This window comes from Panthera pardus, unplaced genomic scaffold (genome assembly GCF_024362965.1).
Source record: "Panthera pardus isolate Hobbes unplaced genomic scaffold, ASM2436296v1 HiC_scaffold_9, whole genome shotgun sequence".
NCBI classification, from domain to species: domain Eukaryota; kingdom Metazoa; phylum Chordata; class Mammalia; order Carnivora; family Felidae; genus Panthera; species Panthera pardus.
Genome location: NW_026527024.1, coordinates 1,762,992 through 1,785,864, shown reverse-complemented (window position 1 = coordinate 1,785,864; position 22,873 = coordinate 1,762,992). Strand labels below are relative to the sequence as shown.

The 22,873-nt window shown below is 41.7% G+C and overlaps 1 protein-coding gene and 1 pseudogene across 1 annotated transcript in view; both read left to right on the top strand.

The window, feature by feature from the left end:
• Positions 1–22,135, top strand: part of LOC109252356 (uncharacterized) — a 39,745-nt gene extending 17,610 nt beyond the window's left edge. The window contains exons 4-7 of the mRNA XM_053898628.1: positions 733–795; positions 3,992–4,164; positions 4,578–4,694; positions 20,622–22,135. Of these exons, the coding sequence (XP_053754603.1) occupies positions 733–795; positions 3,992–4,164; positions 4,578–4,694; positions 20,622–21,584 (1,316 nt within the window). The 3' untranslated portion in view covers positions 21,585–22,135. The remainder of the gene's footprint in view (positions 1–732; positions 796–3,991; positions 4,165–4,577; positions 4,695–20,621) is intronic.
• On the top strand, positions 3,892–5,426 carry LOC109261583 (GTPase IMAP family member 4-like; annotated as a pseudogene).
• Positions 22,136–22,873: the final 738 nt, after the last annotated feature.

The window sequence follows — 22,873 nt, the reverse complement described above, 5'->3', positions numbered from 1 at the left end:
ATCTCAGGTGGGTCAGGGTCCCTCTGGGCCCTGGGCCTTACTTATTCAAGGTCAATCAGACCCAAGACTTGACCAGCTAAAAATCTGTGCCAAGGAGTGTCCACATCCTTGTGTCCGAGGAGAGGACAGGCGGTCAAGAGCACAGCAGCGAATGGACATGATCTTTACATCTGTGTGGGTGATTTTGCTGGCAAGCTTGTGGCGTGGCTGGGGCTAAATTTCTGAGTACACTTAGAGACCACAACTTGGCCTTTTGAGAATGAATTTCATTTTTGAAAGACTGAATCTGTCTTTCAAGATTGGGGTTGAGTGACCAAAGCATGCTAGTGTTTGGAAGCAAAAAGAATCTACACTTTAGAGACTTGTCTTCCATTGTCGCCTTTAACTCTGAAGAGGACTCTGCTGAGGGAGGTTTAGAGACGTTGCGAGTGATGAGCCCTGAAGATGCATGTTCCAGAGGCAGCGATCATTTGCCAAAGTGCTGTGCACATAGTCCATGAACAACAACCCAGAGTGAATTTGTAATCATTTGTGAATGTGGATGTAAGGTTGCATAATTTCTGGTATGTTTTTAAAACAGTGGTCTATCTATGTTTATTTTATTTTATTTATTTATTTTCGGCCTCGTCTATGTTTATGAACAAAAATACAAAATGGAATATCTGAGGCAATTGTTCTGAAGTTCTTTCTTCCTGTTAAGAAGTATCTTGATTATCTGAAATTCTTCCTAAGGTGGACTGCATTCTCTGGGGTTTGGGATCAACAATTACCATGTTGCAGAAGGTGGCATTGATGGTAAGAAAACCTTCTTCTTAAGGACCTGAAGCTCTGAATCTAGGTCGGGCCACTCAAATGTTCACATGAGGAACAGTTTGCTGTGCATATTGTGCAGAGCACATAAATGGTGCCTAAGGGACAGGGGCAGGTGAGCGGTGCATGAAGAACTTTTTTGGCTGACGGGTACATTCGCTATCTTGCTTGTTATGATGGTTTCACTGGTGTATACATACTTTAATTATGTTGAAAATGTTTGTATTTTCTATTTTAAATTGGACTGTCTTTGTATTAATGAATTTTCAGAGTTCTTGACACATTCTATTCTTTGCCAGATGTGTATCAAGTATATACACAAGTTCTTTCTTTATCTGATATGTGACTCACAAAAATTTTCTCCCAGTTTGTAGATTGCTCTCTCTGCCTCTTCCTGCTCACGGTATCTCTCCCTCTTTCTCTCTCTCAAAATAAATGATTAACTTTGAAAAATCATGTAAATCTACTACAACTGATCACGCTAATTGCATCCAATTGTACCAAAATGCTGCAGGCTTCCACTGCAGGGCTGGGTAGGGGGCATGGACCTTGCACCTCAGCCTTGTGTGCTGTGAGGTGCTCACAACCCTTTGTCACCGGAAGACAAAAACAGAAGGAGATGCAGCAGGAAATGATTGTGGTGAAGACAAGAAAGAAGTGTGGCTGTGCACCGGTAAACTGACAACAACCGTGCTTGTTCTTGTGAGAAAGTTCTGGGATCTGGGCCAATGTTGTTTGTAGACTACAGACTTTCTGGGAACTGAGCTGTGAGGTGCATAGGAATCATCCTTTCTTCTCTTTACTATGTCATTTCTAATAAAGTGTTACAGATATTTTTAAATTCATGAGAGGGAGGACATGGGTTGAAAAAAAGTGTCAAATTATAAAACAGAGACAAGAAATGCATAAAGAAGCAGACATTGTCAAAAGGCAAACTGCAAAACCTTTGAGGCTTTGAGCTCCAAAAGATGCAGAAATAGACTCCATCTGTGGATGAGAAAAGATACAAATTCATATCGTAACGGGGCACGGACACAGGTAGGATGACAGCTTGTAGCCAGTTTTAGATGATTGTAAATCATGTTGGGGCGCCCGGTGGCTCAGTGCGTTAGATGTCTTGATTTTAAATTTAAACTCTTGATTTTGGCCCAGGTGATGATCTGATGGGTTGTGAGTTCAAGCCCTGTGTTGGGCTCTGCACCCTACAACCTGGAGACTGTTTGAGATTCTTTCTCTCCCTCTCTCTGCCCCTTCCTGCTCATGCTCTCTTTCTCTCTCTCTGAAAATAAATGAATAAACTTAAAAAAAATCATGTAAATCTACCATGACGGATTATCCTAAATGCATCCAATTGTACTAAAGTGCTGCAATTTTTCAGCTTTATTGAATTTTAATTTACATAAAATAAAATTCATCTCCTTTCAGTAGATTTAATCATCAATTGAAAAATATATCCAATAAGTCTTGATATTTCCCACTAGCCTATATATGTGTATGTTGTCATAACATATATTCATTTTATTTTATCTTTTATCTTTTGATCCCTTCCCAGGTTTCACCAATCCCCTCAACCTGGGAACCATCAACCTGTTCTCTGTAACTATGAGCTTGTCTTGTTTTTTTCTTTTTTACATTCCATATATAAGGGAGATGGTGGAGTACTTGTTTTTCTCTGTCTGACTTATTTCACTGAGCATAATTCCCTTGACATCCATCCATGCTGTTGCAAATGGCAAGATTTGGGTTTTTTTTAATGGATGACTAATATCCAATTGTGTATATATGCCATGATTTCTCGGTCCATTTATCCATCACTGGACACTTAGATTGTTTCCATATCCTGGCTATTGTAGATAATGCTGCAATAAACATGGGAATGCAGATAACTTTTCCAGTTAGTGTTTTTTCCTTGGGATAAATACCCAGAAGTGGCATTACTGAATCATATGATCATTTTTTAAAAAAAGGTTTTAATAAAATTTTTAATACTTATTTACTTTTGAGTCAGAGAGAGACAGAGCTAGAGCAGGGGTTTGGTAGAGAAAGAGAGAGACACAGAATCCCAAGCAGGCTCCAGGCTCTGAGATGTCAGCACAGAACCTGATTTGGTGCTCGAACTTATGAACTGTGAGTTCATGACCTGAGGTGAAGTTGGATGCTCAACTGACGGAGCCACGCAGGAGCCCCTCATTTTTTTAAGAGAGAGATAGAAAGGGAGAGGGACAGAGGGAGAGAGATTAAGAGAGAGAGGGAGAGAGAGAGAATCTTAAGGAGACTCCATGCTCAGCGTGTAGCCTATGTGGGACTCAATCCCACGACTCTGGGATCATGACCAGAGCGAATATCAAGAGTCCAACACTCAATCAATTGAGCCACCCAGGTACTCTTTTTCTTTCATTTTTTTTAGTATCAAGGGATTTTATAATAACTTTGGAGAAATGTCAGTAATTTATGACTATAATTCTGTAATGTCTTATTTTAGAATATAAAAACTTCACTGGATTCTAGGCTAAGCTTTTAAACTTTAAAGTTAAATTATATTGTTCTCTCTCATGTCACAACCCCTGACAGGATGGTTGCACACACGAAATAGAAAAAGACACTTGGTCTTTCCACACAGATCGCTTTTGTACCCTTTTGTAGCCTTTTGTACCCCTTTGTACCCTTTTGTACCCTACAAGGATGAGTTGGCTTGTGTAACCTGCCTAGCTGGCTTCTTAATGGGAGAAGAAAAGTTCCATTCTGAATATAAATGGGGGAGGGGAATCTCCTACTGAGATGCCCCAAAGACAGATTTTGTGTTACTTGCTGCATTGCTCTTATGAGGAATAGCTACCAGCAGCAGCAGCAGCTCAGAATTCTCTTTGTAAACTACAATATTTTGTTTCCTCTTCTGTGGGCTACTTAGGTACAAAAAGTAATAGTAAGAAGCTCCAGGAAATCCTGGAAAGTACTTGGGCATTCCCCAAGTATTGCAAGAGAACTTCAGGCTTCCTATAGACTTTGAATAGGTTTCTCCAAAAGGGTCTTCTATAGAGTTCCTGGGAATGCAGCCGTCACTTATGGGAGGGGACCCTGGGGCAACAGAGGAGGGTTGTGTGTGAGGGGAAATGGGAGGCTGTAGAGAGGAAGCAGTGGGATTACCTCCTAATGCTGTGGCTTTTGTTTCCTGATGTCCCAGGGCTTAGAAACCAAGATGGCAGAGATTCACAGTTGAGACTCATCTTAGTGGGTAAGATCGGAGCAGGGAAAAGTGCCATGGGCAACAGCACCCTTGGAGAGAAAGTGTTTCCTTCTAGCACTGCCACAACATATGCCACCAAGACCTGTAAGAAAGGGAGCAGCAGATGGCAGGTAAGAGAAATTGAGTCGTGGATACACCAGGCATTTTTGACACCGAGGCACAGGATGCTGACACCTGCAAAGAGTTTACTCGCTACATCTTCCTGACCTCCCCAGGACCTCACACCCTGCCCCTGATGGGACAGCTGGTCCCGTACATGCAGGAAGAGCACAACGCCATGGAAAAGATCCAGTAAATATTTGGACTCAGAGCTAGGAGATACATGATTCTCTTATTCACCCGGAAAGATGACTTGGATGGCATCAATTTCCATGATCACTTAGAGGAAGCACCTGAAGGCATTTGAGGGCTGGAGGGCTAGTTCCGTGATCACTACTGCGTGTACAAGAATGGTGCGACAGGAGCTGAGCAGGAGGCCCAGAGAAGCCAGCTCCTGGCCCTGGTCTAGCGCATTGTGGCGTAGAATGAAGGACGATGCTACACTAAGAAGATGTACCAAAAGGCCAAAGAGGAGATTCAGAAACAAATCCAAGAGATGCAAGAATTTTATGGAGCACAGCTAGAGAGACAGAGAGTGCAGGTAAGAGAGGAGTTTGGAGAAAAAATCAGGAAGCTGGAGGATAAACTGGAGCGGCAGAAATGAAAGGAACAAATGGAGAGAATTGGCAGGGAAAGAGGCTTTCTATGCCCTAAAGCAGCAGAACGCCAGATATGAAGGTGAGACTCATTGCAGGAACCTTGAATTGATCATGGAAGCACTGCAGATAGTTTTTCCTGTTTTCTCTCACCTGTTTATGTAAGATTTACCTGAATGAAAAGATCTCCCTATTTCCTGCATATTTCCCGCTGGCCCTGCCCACTGTCTGCCACCCCCCCACCCAGCCCCCGCACCCCTGAACTCATTCACCAACCTTGGAGCACTCTCGCTTCTGTCTCTCAGACTCTCAGGACTAAGGGGTATAATCAGATTCAGTGTTGGAGATTGGTAGATGTTTGATTGACTTAACAGGGGAGGGACGAATTCTCAATTTGTGGAACTCCAGAGTAGAAGGTATAAAGGTGGCCCCAAACTTTGTCTATTTATCCCGAGAAAAATCTGGTTTCTTTCTAGATTGGTGGATCTTCTCCCTCTGTTGCTTCTACTCACTTATTTTTCCTTTAGGACACAGTGATCACCTTCCCCCTATGATTTGTTAGAAAGATTTGTTCTTCGTGTTGGGTAATCTATCGGTGGAGATGTTTATAGAATTCTTTCCAGATGAATGGACATTTATGTAGTAAGAGTTTTACAGAAGCATTCAAATTGTTCCTTATCAGCTGCCTACTGAAGGACAAAGAGTTTTTTGGAAAATAGACCTCTAAGAATTCAACTAAGTGAAATGCCAGAAAGAGCAGTTGAAAGACGGAGATTCAACACAGAAGAGAACAACTGTTTGCTGTATTCAGATGTATGATAGCAACTGTTTGACCTGAATGCAATATATTTGTGAATAACCAGTTCTCTTCTTTTCATGTGAAACTAACTGTTGCCACTTCACCTCCATCACCTCAGACTTTCATTACTTACACCGCCTCGCAGTTGAATTGTTTGCTTGTTATTAAAATAAAAATTTTCTCTTCTCTCATATTTCTATAAGATTGGAGTCCACTTTTTCTTGGAAATAACTTTCCTGTTTTTTTATTACTTAATTTAAAATTAGTTAATTATTTACTTTGAGAGTAAGAGAGAGAGAGAGCATGAACAGGGGAGAGGCAGAGAGAGAAAGAATCCCAAGCAGACTCCACACATCAGTGCAGAACCCGATGCAGGGCTCAAACCTATGAACTGTGAGATCATGACCTGAGCCGAAACCAAGAGTCAGATGCTCAATGGACTGAGCCACTCGGGTGACCCCCTTTGTTATTTCTTCTAAGAACACTGAGTTTTACTTTTTGGTAAAAGTTCGAGATGATTTTGGAGCTAGTTTTGGTTTATCCTCAGCACATCTCTCCTCCTTTTCCTTGGAAATTCCCAGCCAAATTCTCAACCCCCTGCCAGTTAAACACTACTTTTTCCTTGGATTCATTAATTATTCACTGATAGATATTATGTGTAACCAAGGCTTCAGAGACCTTTCTGGTTTTCCTGGAACAAAAATTGTCTTTAATATACGTATAACAATAAGAGGTGTCTCTACCCCTTTTCTACTTTTCTCCTGGGTACTTTTCACATTATCCATTCTAAGGTTTCCCAAAGCACATTTCCATGTTCTACCAAGAAGTCCCGGTGTAGACTGAACTTTTAATTAATCTCAAGCATTAGAGAAGCACAATACCAAGAAGCTCACAATCCTTTTAGAAATAGTCACTTAGGAGAAGGGGCCAAGATGGCAGAGTTTTGGAAGTTTTCTGCTTCTGTCATCCCGGAAGTTCAACTAGATCAGCACCAAAGCATTTTTACACCTAGAAAATGTATCTGAGGATTAACACAACAATCTTCATAACTTGAGCCACAGAACTTCACAGGTATGCAGCATGGAGAGGTGAACTGGTGGAGAGAGAAGGCTCAGATGTTAGGGAACTATTTTTGCTTGTGGAAAGAGGATTGAGACAGGGGGCAGAGTACAGGAAAAAATTCTTCCTGAAAGCAGCTGGAGAGAAAGAGAAAGAGTGGAAACACACATAAGGGACTGAACAAGAAAGAGAGAAAGGAGAAAGAAGAAAGTTCAATGCCAGTCTATAAACATGGGAGCACAGAGTTTGAAGTTATACAGCTCAATGCCTGGTGGTGTTCTGGTGGGAAGGGCAAATCCCCAGGAATAGACAGCAAGGTCCAAGGGTGAGGGGTCTCTGGCCACATGGGGAGATGTGGTTCCCCAGATAAGATGACATTTGGTAGAGGCTATGCAGCTTCCCCACAGGCAAAGGTCCCAGCAGACCCTAGAGAACAGCCATTTGCTGGTGTTGAGCAAGGGTGTTAGGAAGCAGTGAAACCTGATGCCAGATGTGTGGTGTGATTTACCATAATCTCTTACATGCTGCTGCTACAAGATTGAGTGAATTTTTTCTGGGAATGTTGGCACCTGGCCATAGTCTCTGGGCTTCAGCAGCAACATGGTCATGCAAATTTTCCTGGGGGCAAGGGCAGCCAGCACCCAAGCAAGTCTTGGCAAGACACTCCCTGAGGGGTCAGAGTATGTCCAAGCCACAGGGCCCTCAGAAATGAGGGGTTTGGAATCACAGCCTCATCTGAGATAAAATTCAGAAGGGAGGTACCACCTGGCAGGCTGTTGACTTGGTTCTGGATAGTGTAGAGGCAGGGAGTGGACAGAAGCCAGGGACAAAGGAGGGGTGCATGATTGCCAGTCAGTGAGAGCACAGAGTTCTGATGCTAGAGACTGGGTAGGTAGGTGATACCATTTACACCTCTCCCACCCATGTGCATTCATGGATACAGGCGCCACAGTGATCTACCCCAGTAATCTAAGCAGTGCCGTCTAGTGTAAACGGAGTCGTCACACCAAGCCCTATCCAACTGTGCCAATCAAGCTCTAGAGGAACATGAGTCTCTCCGCCACCTTAGTTTACAGACTATAGATTTCTCCATAGTTTGACTTCTAGTGGAAACTGGATATAATTTCACTCATATTTCATTCTGTTCGCTAGTCCATCCATTCATTCTTTTTTCTTCTTCTTTTCTTATACTTGAATATAGAAAGAGAAAAAATTTATTTTTATTTTCTGATTTTATAAAAAATATCTTTCTTCAAATTGTATCTACTGTATTTTTCTACTTTCTTGTAAAATTTTTTATTCCATTTTACTTTCAGCATTTCACTCTATTCTATTTTATTGTATTCGTTTTTTAATAATCAAACATTTTCTTTTTATTCCCTTTTCCCCCCTTTCTTACCCTTTTTTCTCTATTCTATCGAGTTTCTTTCAACAACCAGACCAGAACACACCTAGGAACTAGCATCCTTCATTTGATTTTTTATTTGTTGTTTTAAATTTTTAAATTTTAATCTTTATTTTTTTATTATTTCTTTTTCATCCAAAATCAAGAAATGAAGGAATTCACTCCAAAAGAAAGAACAGGAGGAAATGCTTCAGACAAATAAGCAAAATGTTTCAACCAGAATTTAGAGTCTGGATAATATAAATATTATCAGGGATTGAAAAAGCATACAATCCCTTTCGCTGCCTCCCTGCCCCTGCCCCCTGCCATTTTATAGCAAGTGCCATCATCCCTCCAATGTCCAGCAGCATGGTCCCCACCTCTCTCTGAGACCTCACCAGAAAGTGACCTGGATGTTCATCTTACCACCGACATCCTCTTAGGCCTTTCTTTTTATCATGTACCTCAGAATTCTTCGAGCCTCCATGCATTACTCAATTTGAAAACGACTCCTACATTTTAGGTAATTACCAGAGCAGGACCCTACTTCTTGGCTTTAAAATCTATATTAATTCCCCCAGGAGCTGCTGTAACAAATGACCACAAACTGTTGCTTAAAGGGCAGAAAATTACTTTCTCATTGTTATGGCTTCTGTCTCACTGGCACAGGCTACAAGCGCCAAACCGAGACGTTCCCAGGGCCATACTCTCCATGAAGTCTCTGGGGAAGGATCCTTCTTTGCTGCTTCTTAGCTTCTGGTGCTGGCTGGCCTGCTTTGTTCTTTGCCTTCTAGGTGCTTCAGTTCAATCTCTGCCTCTTTTATCACATGGTGTTCTCTCTGTGTATCTCTGTGTAAACTTCCCTCACTGTGAATTAAATGATTCCAGGCATCGGAGTAGGGCTCAACCTTAACTTCATGACATGACATCACAGAGACCGTGCTCCAAAAAGGGTCACATTCTCAGGTACCATGGGTTAGCACTTCTTTAGGAGGACACAATTCAACCTAGGATGGATGGTAAGAGAGGGACAGTGTGTGCAGTGTGAGGGTACAGTACCCCTGATCTCTTCCTCTCCAGTCCTCGTTGCAGTTACCAGGTTAAGCCCATTGGGATAGTTTTCTTAGGTCTCTGCTTCTTGGAAATCTTGTACTGTCTAGGGCTTAGAATCCACATTCCTTGGCCTGGTATTCAACAGTCATTATAATCAGTCTCAACTTCTCTTCCAAGAATGAGATTCTTCTAGATATCGTTGTTCCCATTAATATCTGTTTACACTTTTGTAAGGATCGAAGGTGATAATGATGGAGAGGCAAGTGCCTGGGACACAGTAGGCCCTCAGTAAAGGCTGGTAATGATTCCTGTACTCCAAATTGTTAGCTGTTCTCTGCCTGTGTCCAATGTTATTTCCACCTCCAAGGCTTGGATCATGCTATTTCTCCCTCTCTTTCTTGTCTGAGTGCAGTTTTGAAAAAAAGCAAAATCATGCCTCTTGGGCAAGTATAAACACATCAAAGATTTTGCTCAACTCATGGCTTGACTAGAGAACCAGTATGATAGTATAATTGCATCAAAGTTCCTTTGAGTGGCTCAATCACTTTAGCGTCTGACTCTTGATCTCAGCTCAGGGCTTGACCTTAGGGTCTTGAGTTTGGGCTCCATGCTGGGTGTGAAACCTAGTTAAAAACAAACAAATAAGCAAAGAATAAAACAAAAAAACACACAAACAAACAGAAGCACAAAGTTCATTTGAAATCAAGGGTTGATGTGTTCAAGAGAGTAGTAACATGTAATTTTTGAGTTGGATATTCCACCAGACAGAAAATTCGCTGAGTATCTCCAAGGCAGAGATGTGCGAAAATCCTCTCTGTCCTTAAAGTGTTGTAAAATATCACAGCGGATCATCAAGCACAGCACCACACCGAACAATGGAACACTCCAGTAATCTCTCTTGCCTATTTCTAAGTTGCAACATTTTCATAGCGTTCTCTACTTTGTGATCATAAACAGTCTCCAACAAGTATTGTTGATCCTAGTAGATTGTTTTTGCTATGCATGGCCTGATTATTTATACAGATGCAGCAAGAATCTTAATTAACTGGAAAAGCCTCCTTGAGTTTGCTCGGGAAATCTAGAGCCTAATCATATTAAGCAACTATCAATTTCAAAGGATAAACTTCCTTTGGAAATTTTCAATATGAATTTTGAATCAGACTTTTCAAAGCCCCTGCCATTCTTCTATCCTAGGAGTAGGAAACCAAGGCCCAAACACTTTCTCCAGTAAACTTTGCATGCTGTACCCTTAAATCTCAGTGAATTTCCTTCTTCCTGAGGTCTCCAAAATTTGCCTGGGTTTCTGTACTACCTGGGATTGGACTTCCTTACTCCTAGAGATTGGGATCCTGGAAGCCAGACATCATATTAGTTTTCTTATGAAGGTTTTGGAGACATTAGCTCCACATGTAACACCAACAATTGCTCCTTAGCAGTGGTCTGATGGTCTTTGATTAAACAACAATCACTCTCAGATATCACCCTGTACATATGGCCTTGCTGCAGAATCGATTTTTCCAATGGTATCTGTCAACAAGAGGACAGATTTTTATTAAACTTATGCAAATGGTTCTATCATCATGAAAGTGAATGAAACTCAGCAGAAGCATTTGTTTCTCAATTTTGAGGGTAGGTGAAGATGAGGCAGTGTTTAAAAATGGTTGTTGTGAGTTTACAAATACACAGTCTACTAATTTGTTTAAGGAGAAAGAAATAAGGTTTCCACAAATAGCCATACAAGTAGAACATCAAACAGAATGCCATCAATATTGCAAACAAATAACCACAATGGCACATCTTGAATCCGTTCACTCAGTCCTATGTCATTACTTCTCACTCTGCTGGATATTGAGTCAGTCGTCTGATTTCCTGAGGTACATATGCTTCCAGACTGAGAGTCCCAGTAGTCCTGGCTTTGCTCACTGGCAGAGTCTGAGCATTGAGTCAGTGCTGCCATCTTGGAAACCTGCTCTGAAGAGTCTCTTTGAGGCAACAGTAGTTCAGAGTACGTCCTACAGTTTTTCCCCTGAAGCTCCAAGACTGTGACCCTCTGGTGAAGACACAAATTCTGAGTGGTCACTTTTGGCAGATCTTTGGAGAAGCCTTAGGAGGAAGCAGAGACCTATTTGGGAACAGGACTGAATGGTTGTGGTTCATAACCGAATATAACATCGTGGAAGTCAGTAAAAGGCTCTTTGGGGGGCATGGTCCTTATTTCATGAGGGTTGGTCAATGTTTCCTTTGAGGGATTCAGCCCCAAGTGCACTGTCACACCTAACACCTATATCTCTTTTGTGACATGGCTGCCATTATCGTGTAAGAGGCAGCTCTTCTTGCACATCCGTGGAGCCAGAAGACAATTTCATTAAAGACATGTGAGTGCAGGGGTATAGATAATCCAGATCCCTTATCCTGGTAGACAGGCTGTGGAAGTGCTGAGTCTTCCTTTTCATGCAGTGCCCTTTGGGGGTGGAGTGAGTGGGGAGAAACCAGGAAACCTTGAGTGATATCCACTTAAAAGAGATTGTTACAAAGGAGAAGTGACTAGTTTTATTTGGCACCAGGAGAGAAGGCTCCAGAATCCCTAACCCTCAACATGATGGTATTTGGGGATAAGGTAAGTGGGTTTCCATCAGTTCATGAATCTGGGGTCCTCTTGACAGGATTAGTGCCCTTGTAAGAAGAGATAGCAGAGAGTTGCTTCCTCGCTCCTTCATGTATGGACACAGTGAAATGGCGCCATCCACAAATCAGGAAGTGAGCCCTCCCCAGGGAAACAAGTTGGCTGGCACATTGGGCTTGGGCTGCCCAGTCTCCAGAACTGTGAGAAATGAATTCCTGTTGTTTCTGCTCCCAGGCTGTGGTATTATGTTTGTGCAAGCTGATTAAGACAGCATCTCTGATGTGTAGGTGAGCCTTAGAAGGGTAATCTATGAGACTAGCATAGAAGGTTCTATTACTACTTCTAACTAATACCTATTGATCGCTATGGTTTGAGTACCACTTCATGTGTACAAATTTATCTGGTTTCACCTTGACCGTCTGAAGTAAGTATTCCATTTTAAAGATTAGAAAAGTGAGTTGCAGAGAGGCCACACTCTAATCCCCAGAGCCTGTGAATGTTACCTTATTCCATAAGCATCTTTGCAGGTGTGATTAAGTTAATGACTTTGAGATGGGGAGATTATTCCAGATTACCTGGGTGGGTCCCCGATGTAATCAGAAAGGTCCTTCTAAGGAGAGGCAAGAAGGCAATGTGATGAAGGCAGCAGAGATTGGTGTGGTGTGGCCACAAGCCCAGGTCAGCTGGCAGCTTCTAGAAGATGTAAGAGGCAAGGGATGGATTCTCTCCTGGAGCCTCCAGAAAGAACCAGCTCTGCAGGACCTTGGTTTTATCTCCATAAGACTAATTCCATGCTCTTATCCTCCATAACTGTAGAAGATGAAGTTTATATTGTTTTAAGCTACTAATGTTTTAGGAATTTGTTATGGAGGCAATAGGAGACGGATCCACCAAGGTTACAAAGACGATATGTAGAAGAAACAGGACAATGGGGGAACAATTCTTTTAAACTACTGTTATTATTTCTGCACTATTTTAATAAGTTGAGCTGTGAGATTATCTAGATCTGAGCATCAGAAAACACCCTGAGCCCCACAAGAAGACTCCTATAGAATTCAAAGAATGTCTCTTAATGACCCCACACCTTTTGAAAATTCATTATATCCACATTTCTGTGTGTGTGTGAAATGTAAAGAATGAAAGGAAAACATAAAAAAGGAAGCTGTGGCTTTGTCCACATTTATCATTCTGCTTCTGACTATGTGGAAGGAGCAAGATCCTGGGTGGAAAGTTCTGTTTCCGGGGTTGCAGTTGGAGACAAGCGGTGGAGAGTCCTGTGGCTCACAGCATAGGTGCAAGTGGAAGGAAGCCCTCAATGATCAGGAGCGTGGCTCATTGAACAAGACAGATATGGGGCTACACTGCTTCTATCCAGAATCTTGTAGAAGGAGATCACTCCTAACTTAGGGCTCAGTATGGGACTGATGGGGGCCACATGCTCCTTTTTGACCAATGATCACAAGGCTGTTACCATTTGAGACTCACATCTGATTTCTTGTGGCATCCATGGATTCTGTGTCAACTAGTCTCCTGTTCCCTCTAGGGAACTTAACAGCATACCTGAGCATAATGCCTGGAGAAGCAATTAGCTGACCATGAAAACATCCAAGGACAAGTTTCACTCAAGGAATATGTAGCTTGAAATGAAACTAGGAAATGGTAGAGATATTTTGAGCAGGAAATATGATTCTAGCTCTCCTCTAGACTTTTATGTATTCAGCCTCATCAAGACCAAGTTCATGGGTATGTGACCTGTGCGGTTGCACAGGGCCCTGTACTTAGAAGGGTTTACTGTTCTATTGATGTCATCTTGAAATTCTTAATTTTTTTTGTTTGTTTTTGACAAAGGGCCTGGCATATTCCTTTTGTGCCAGACTTTGCAAATTACATAGCTGGTCCCGCCCGGTCTCTGTCTTTATTGCAAGTTGGAAAACAGTTACCTGGGGCCCTCCAAGTCATTAGCACCAATAACTGGTCTAATGATATGGACCAATAATATAGTATTAATACAATAATTTCCAAATCTAGCTGCTTCCCTCCATGGGTTGCCTCCCCATTGGCCACTACTTCCTGCCACATTTAGTTCTCTTAGTACCCACCTTCAAGTGTGAGCATCAAGTAATCCCATGTCTCAATGTAGTGAACAAAAATATATAATCAAAAACATTATAATTTTATGATGATGCAGGAGACAATTGGAACAGCTGGTCAACCATGAGAGGTTTGACCATCTGCCTATCATCTCAAAGTTTCCAGAGCAGGTTGGAATGGGTGCACTGGCTAAATCTGGGAAAATCTACCAGTGCCTGGGTCTGGGGTAGAGGAAAGTAGGAAAGTTGTAGGGGAAAGTTTGATCTCCACCCTGGGTGCATCTTTTGTTGTCAGGTCATGCATATTTTAGGGCTTGAAAGAACCATATGAAGAAAACTAGAGAAGGTGTATGGTCATTGGAAGACTTTTTCCAGGCCACATCTTCCTTTTTTTTCTCTTGGCTCCCAATGGTTTAGACTCTTGGCTTTGTACCTCAAGGCTGGTAAATTTTTAATGAGTAACTTGAGACCTTCATGAAAGACTATCATGAAAACCCATATGATAGAATCACTGGGAAGTATCTCAGGCTCTAAATTTGGACACATCTAGCCACCTATTTGAGTTTCTTCTTCCTAGAATCACGCCAGAGTCACCCACTCCATGCAGGGAAGATGACCCAACACCATGCCTGGCTCTGTGTGCATGATTTGTGTCATGTAATAAGGGCCTTTGGGATCCACCAGTATAACCCCAAACAACAAATATAGGTTTGGAAAATTTGGTGTGAGTGCAGGCACATGGAGAAAAAGCTTACACCTTGGTAAAACTCAAGCACTCCTCCAAGTATGGGGCAATATTTCTGTCTCTTTAAAGCCAAATAGTTCCTTCACTAGCTCCACCCAATCTGAGCTTCCTGCCTCAGAGGTTTAAAGGGTGAAACACATTTTCCTCACAGTGAAAGCAAAAGCAGCAGCTCAAACAGATTCTTTGGAGAACAATGGGGAACTCAGCTCCTTCAAAAGAAGGTGAGCCTGGCCTGAGAGCAATGGAGCCATGAGGGGCAGCAGGAAATAGGGGTGTGCATGGGTGTGGGTTCTGCTCCTAGAAGGGAGCAGGTACTGTACCAGCAGCCCAGCAATGAGGATGCTGCCACAGGAGTCTCAGTAGAAGGTAGGGTGGGGCTAAGGAAAGAGAGTGGCCTATGTCCACCTGTCTCCTATTTAACAGGACAAACTTGCTGAACAGCATATCTTCCATCAGTTGCTGTCATGACAGAGTGAGTGGTGCCTGACACCCCATCCATTTCCCTTAGTGGGAAACTAGTGTCCTCAAGGCAGGTCTTTAGAGCTGGAAGGCAATTTAGAGACCAGTCTGTCCCAATCCCTCTCTTTTCCTGAAAGAAAATCTGAATCCCAGATGGTGTGTGTGTGGTTTTATGAAATTCCCCGGGATACCCAGGTCACAAATGGGACAAGAAGTCTAGAATTCAGCTGGCTGTGTCCTTTCCAACATGTAAGAGAGAAATGGTGTGATCGACAGTGTAACAGAGGAGGTAAGGAAGGGGTGCCATGGGGAGAGAATGAACTATTCTGTAGAAAACAAATGTGTGTGAAGCCCTTTGGTTGCCTTCCCTAATTCCAGGGTTGCTACCAGTTCATGTTTCTGGACAGAGAGTGATCTACCTCTCCTGGCCTCCCATGATCTATTTCTGATCCAATGTAAAGAGAAATGTAGAATCAAGGGCCTGAGAAGGAACCAAGAAGAGACCAGAGTGTGCAAGGGTTATGCATGAGGGTACGGTAGACATAATTTGCATTGGATCCCTTCTCTGCCCAAAGCCCATTAGCGCAGTGACCTTGGGCAACTTTCTCAGCATTTCCGAGCCACATCAATCTCCTCATTTCAAAAATTAGAGTGGCGGCGCCTATCTGGCTCAGTGGGAAGAGCATGGGACTCTTGATCTCAGGGTTGTGAGTTTGAGCCTCATGCTGGGTGTAGAGATTAAATACATACATACGTACATACATACATACATACACTTTAAACATTAGAATACTAAAAACTATTAATTTAGTAGAATACTAAAAATTTTATCACTTCATCAGTAATCATTTACATATGTATGTCTGGAAGATAAAGGTCATTAAAATATACCATAATCAGAGTTCAAAAAGCAATTAGAATTTTAAAAAAATTACCAGGTGTAGTCCAATTCCCAGATCGTCTCCTAGAATTTAAAACTGAAATCAGCTCCAAATACGGTTCATAAATTTCGATTCTTTCATATCTCTTAAGTTTAATTTGATAAATAAGTTTTCACCTTCCAGTTTCTTTTTGTAAAATGTTTTTGGTTAAGAAATGGTTGGTCCTTTTTCCAAGAGAATTGACAGTGTACTTTTTGCTCATTAAATTCTCAAGACGTCATATGACATGTTCTTCCAGTTTCCGTGTTTTGTATAAGTTTAAATTTAAGGAGAGGCTTGATCATATGAAGGCTTGCCTGGTTATTTGGGTGGCAATATTTCATAGGTGCAGTTGTAAACGTCCATGAGAAGGCACCTTATATATTCTTCTGTCTCTTTCTGTAATGTAGCAGACAGTAATGATAGCCTAGACTAACTTTGTTTCATTAATGGTGGCAAATTATAATATTATAATTCTATCATTCTTTCTTCATTGATTGGATGGCATAATCCTTTAAAAAGAAAGTTCCCCTGAATCATACTTTCATTTCCATAAGGTGTAGTTAATAAGACAAAAGGAATGCTTGATTCTTTTTTGTCCATGTTTAGACCGATGACTTCATTTCCTAGCATACCCCAAAGAGAACACTTCACTTCTTTCGGAATGTTGGTATTGTTATGAATTCATGAACTTCAACATATTTGATGAATTTTAATCCATTGAAATTATTATTCTCATTGATACTCAAATTACCCCATCTCTGTCCATCTTGCCTCTTCAAGTTGGCCCTGTAGTCCTTTCGGTAAGATCCAAACATTTTTTTTTAAATTTTTTTTAACACTTATTTATTTTTGAGACAGAGAGAGACCGAGCATGAACAAGGGAGGCTCAGAGAGAGGGAGACACAGGATCTGAAACAGGGTCCAGGCTCTGAGCTGTCAGCACAGAGCCCGACGTGGGGCTCGAACTCACGAACTGTGAGATCATGACCTAAGCCGAAGTCAGCTGCTTAACCAACTGAGCCACCCAGGCTCCCCTCAAACATTTGTTTTGAAAGTGATCTCTGCACCCAATGTGGGGCTAGAACTCATGAACGTGGGATCAAGAGATGCATGCTGTATTGACAGAGCTAGCCAGGCATCCCACGGTCTGAATAGTTTTTGATAGAATCCTCGATTACTAGTATGACTAGATAGTCTAGGATCCACTTGCATGTTTCTTGGCCCAGATCTGGAATCGGTACGTTCTCCTAAGATTCTTAATGTTTGGTGGGAAATGGCATTTGAAGGGCACAGTATGGGCACTAAGAGTGTTCATTGCCACTGGGCTTGTCCTTGGGCTTCAAAACTACACATGTGCACAAAAAGCTAAGAATAGGACAGGATTCCTGAAAACAATTTAAGATTTTCTTGACGTTTTTTCCCCCTATTTGGCCTTACACTGTATCCCATTAGGACAATAGCCAATGAAGCAACTGCATTTTCAAGTTTCTTGGACCAATTCTTTGTGTGGTTTGTCTATTACACCAAATACTATGTATTGCATTTGCTTTTGATTTTTACTAGTTATCTGAAAATATAGTTTTTGTTGTATAATTATGTAAGCTATTTACAGATGTTCCTCACTATCCACAAGCAGAATGTTCCTATGAAATCTTTTATGAAACAAAATGACATAAAGGAGAGAAGCAATTACCATCAATGTACATGGAAAAAGGGTGCGCATTCCCAGATCTCCCCCAAATAACCTCCCTTATGTGTTTCTGATACTTTTAGACACAACTTGTTAACAGATGCACAAATTCAATTGAGAGAAAGCCCACGTGCTCATCTGGCTCACAGTTCTGGTGGATGGATGGTGAACCCCTGTGTGAGGTTCCCGGGGAAGGTGATTGGCAGCTGGCGTGGACAACGGCCCACTCGGCCTCTCTGTTAGCTCAACTGGCTGTGAAACAAATGCGGAACACTGTATTCGTGTTCAGCTTTTTTTTTGTACAAATGAAAAATCCTCTTTGAATTTATGTCAGCCAGCAACAGCAGGTACACATGTAGGTCTTTCATAAAGGAAAAGAGCTGTAATTCAAACTCTCTAAAAGATGGAAATACATGCTTTCAAGACAAATCTATGAAATCTAAGTATACTCAAAGTAGTTCCCAGCTTCTACCCTGTCCCCCGCCTTATTCCTCCCATCCCTCTGTCAGTAACTTCTTTGGTGATGGTTCAGATGATCTGCCATTGCTTTTTCATGTGCATGAAATATATGTTGTATTTTGTACCTGCAGTTCATGTTCCTCCCCACTAGAGAAATGACAGTAAAGTAAATGTTATTTTCTTCACTTTGCCTTTTATTTTTTTGCTTTATGAAATATCCTGGAGATCTCTGAATCACAGCATAGAGAGGTATTTCTTATACCTTTCTACAGTTGGATAATACATCGCTGTGTGTATGTACCTTGGTTCATTCAATCAGACCTCTACTAGTGGGCATTTGGTAGATTCTGGTCTTTAATTATTACAAATAGTGACGCAGAGAATAAACATATGCCTAATCTTTTCCTATGTTTTTGTCAGTGTAGCTCTGGGACATAAGGAAGGGGAACTTCTTCCTCTACCCTTCAAGGTCTTCCAGCTGCCCTACGAATTACATTCACTTGAGGCAGATTAATAAGAGAAAAAAAAAGCAGTGTGCACAGATGCTCAGTAATGAAACTAAAACCAAGAGAAATGACCAAGGTAGGCAGTTTTTATACTTTTTAGGCAAAGAGATGATGGATCTGTGAGGGATTGACAAGACAAGGAAAACTTAACTTTGGGAGCATCTGTTAGGGAGGAATTCTAAAGAGACTTTGGGCTGGCGTAGTAAATTAGTAGAAAGTAGTGGGCTGTTTATACAGTCTTCTTGGCTCTAAATCTCCCATCCCTGGTCATGAGAGTGTCTCTTTACCTCCTGGGACAGGAAGGGCACCTTTTACACGGGAGATTTGTTTCCTGCTTGCAGGGGGACAGACTAGGGTCTTAGTAATCTTCCCACACAGACTGTATCTTAAGGTACTTTTATCTGAAATAGTCAGTATGCCAAAGTTGCAGGTTTAGGGGTGATCTTCCCTTGACCACTACAGGCATAAATCCTAAAACTGGACTCACAATCCAAGAATAAATGTATATGTAATTTATATGATATTGCTAATTTCTCTTCTGAAGGTTTTAGACTGTTTTTCTATTCTCATTAGCCACGGAGAAGAGAACTTGTTTCCTCTAAACTTTTATTGATAGATTATACCAGCAAATTTTTCGATTTTTCCCAAATCCATAAGTGGAGAAATAGTATCTCAGTGTAATTTTAATTTGTTATATTTAGTTTTTTTCTTTTCCTATGTTGGATTTATTTTTCTCTACTTTACGTGAGTGTTCATATATTTTTACATAGTTGAGGAGCATTGACATTTCTTTTTTTTCTTTGAACTGTTTATTCATATCTCTTGCTCCATTTTCTATCAAGCTGTTGGATATTTGTCTCTCTATTTTTAGGTATTCTTTGTATAAGAGGAGAATTAACCCTCTTTGATATAGTCTGACATTCGTATTTTAATTGTCTGTGGTGTTCCTTGTCTCCCATTGTCTTTTGGATCTTTACCTAGTCAGATGTATGAATCCTTTTCCTTACAATCTTTCAAATCTTAGAAAGGGTTGCCCTGCCCCTAGGTTACAAAGGATATGTCTGAGTTTCTTCTAGTATTTATGTGGATTGATTTTTAGTGTTTACATTTCTAACGTATTTAGCATGTGAATGGCATGAAGATGAGGGTGCAGTTTTGTCTTTTTCTGTGTGGTTTTGTAGTTATCCCAATGCTGGTTATTAGTCCACCTTTCTCCCGTTGCTGTGAGATGCTGCCTTATGGACGATAAATGTAACATGATACAATTGAACTGGATACTCATGAATATAGTCGACCAATTTGGTCTATTTCTGAATTGTCTGTTTTTGTTTTCTGATCTGTCTCTGTTTACACACACGTCCTATTGCCTTAATTATAGGGGCTAAAATATTTTACTATCTGGTAGAGCTGGCCCTCCCTCATCGTTCTTCTCTTTTTTGACTGTACAGGCTAATTTCCTTTCTTCATTCATCCAAATGAAATTTATAGTCAACTATTTAGCTGCAGAGAAAAAATTGGTGACAAATTTTTTAAAATTTATATTTCTATAAAATCACATTAAAGAAGTATCTATTAAAACAGTGTTGAATTTGGGCAAATGTCTGTTCTGCATCAAGGTATTTTTCTTCTTAAATCTACTAAATGGAATGTGTTTTAAGAATCCATTTTCTCATATTGAACCACCCTAGTATTTCTGAAATAAATCACCTTTAATTGTGGGGTATTACTTTTTAGGGTCTGACAATTTATTTGGGATTTTGGCATTAGTATTCGCAAATGAGACATGTCTGTAGCTTTATTTATTGGTGAAATCTTTGTTGGCTTTTGGGATCAATATCATACTTATGTCATAGAAAGAACTGGAAAGATTTCCTTCTGTTTTAAGTCATCAGGAATAGTTTAAGAAAGGTTAAGTGAGATCCCCATGAAACCATGTGGACCTGGTACTCTTTTGTAGGGGAACTGTTTAACTACTTTGTTGTTTTTCCATGGTGATTGAATTGTCTCATCTTTCTGTCTTTATGGGACCAACATGGATAGTAGACTACTGCAGGATTTCATGGAGGAACACATAGGTCATAGGAGCGAGGTGATGGTTTCCATTTACCTTCTTTGACTCTTTTTCTTCTCCTTCCTTTGCTTTACACCACAGAGACTCCTGGTAGTGAAATGGCCGACCCTCAGGACAACACTCTGAGGATTATTCTGGTGGGGAAAACTGGAAGTGGGAAGAGCGCAACGGCCAACACCATCCTGGGGAGTAGAGTCTTTGAGTCTAAAATTGCTCCCCATGCTGTCACTCCCAAGTGTCAAAAAGCATCCAAGGAATGGAAGGGGAGGAAACTTGTTGTTGTTGACACCCCAGGGCTCTTTGACAACAAGGAGATGCTGGATACCACATGTGGGGAATTCAGCCGGTGTGTCCTCTACTCCTGTCCTGGGCCCCACGCCATCGTCTTGGTCCTCCAGGTGGGCCGCTACACGGATGAAGAGCAGAAGACCGTGGCATTGATCAAGGCTGCCTTTGGGAAGCCAGCGTTGAAGCACATGATCGTGTTGTTCACTCACAAAGAAAACTTGGAGGAGAAGAGCCTGAGTGACTTCTTGGCACATTCAGATGTGAAGCTAAGAAACATCATCAGCGAGTGTGGGAACCGCTACTGTGCCTTCAACAACAGAGCCTCAGAGGCCGAGAAGGAAGCTCAAGTGCAGGAGCTGGTGGAGCTGATAGAGAAGATGGTGCAGAGCAACGGAGGGGCTTACTTTACCAGTGCCATTTACGAGGACACGGAGAAGAGGCTGAAGCAACGGGAAGAAGACCTGAAGAAGATCTACACCGATCAATTAAATAATGAAATTAAACTAGTAGAAAAGGAATATGCTCATAAATCACAGGAAGAACGGGAGGAAAAAATAAAATGGCTAAAGATGAAGTATGCTGAACAAATAAAAAACATCAGGAAAGAAGCTGAGATGGGATTATTTAGAGATGGTTCAAATGGGATTATGAGGGTGCTTTCACAAATATGGCATATGTTCTGGTAGTAAAGACCATTTCATTTTTTCTTTTGAATTTACGATGATTTGTGATAGTGGTAGATTGTAGTTTCCATAGATAGCTGTGACAGTAGCTTCTACTCATTCTTCCTATAACCTGACCCTGTTACTCCTGCCACTGAGTTGCGGGGCCTGTGTCCTCTACCTTGGAACTGGGCAGATCTGGGACCATTTCAATTAATAGCAGATGGTTGAAGCAACACCTTGTGACTCTAAGGTTACATGTGGACAATGCTTCCTTGCCCTGTTGGGGTTCTTGCCCTTGGAACTTGACTGTCATGTTGTGAGGAAGCCCAGGCTGCCTCTTGAGAGGCCCCCATGCAGAGGGCCTGAAGTCACTGGCCCACTTCCCAGCTCACCTTTCATTTATGACTCAGACCAACTTGCCCGCCATGCAAGTGAGGCAACACAGAAGCGGGCCCTCCGGCTGCCCCGCCATCTCAGACGAAGTTGCAGAAAGCAAAGATGATCCATTCCCGCTGAGTCCTGCCCAAATTGCAGCTTTATGAGAACAAATAAATGATGGCTTTTGTTTTTAACCACTGAGCTTCAGAATGGTTTGTTATGCAGCGAGAACTAACCAGAATGAAACCTCTTCCCAGCTCTCAGTCCCCACCGCCCCCTCCCTTGCCACCTGTCCCTCTTCACACAAAGTTGGCATAATCAGGCAATGGCATATAGAGTTCAAAGACTCAGAAAAATTCAAATCAGAAATCCTGCACATGTTAAGTGTCTGAACCACTGGTCACATGCGTCGTTGCACCGCATGGCCACAAGTAGTATGTTAGGGAGGTATCGGGTTTCTCTGGAAAGATTGTTCTGTGGTTCATGAAGATCTGAAAGTCACAGGATTCTCTTATTGTGTTTCTCTCTTTTCTTTTTTAGGGACCATCCTAACTTAAAATGTCTCCACTTGTATCTGAAAAATCCCATCTGGGCCACATAGTCTTCATTTGCCTCTGCAGAATCACACTTCACCCTAGCTCTTTGCCCCCTGAGGCTGATCTAGTTGCACTACATTGGTGGGATCTCTTGCTCTCTGACTTCTGCCTGGCTGGCCAATGGGAAGTCCAAGTCAGAGGCCCTGTGGAAGTAGAAAAGCAAGCCTGGGGTGTCCATTCCCCCACCTCTATCTCTGCAGGGCCATCTCTGACTAGCTGCAACCCTACGCCAAAGGTCACAGCTCCTCCCTTGGTGGCCTTTCTACCCAACTCTTTTTCTGCATTCCAGTCTTTGTTCACCCCTTCAGGTGGGACTCAATTTTCTTATCAATACTA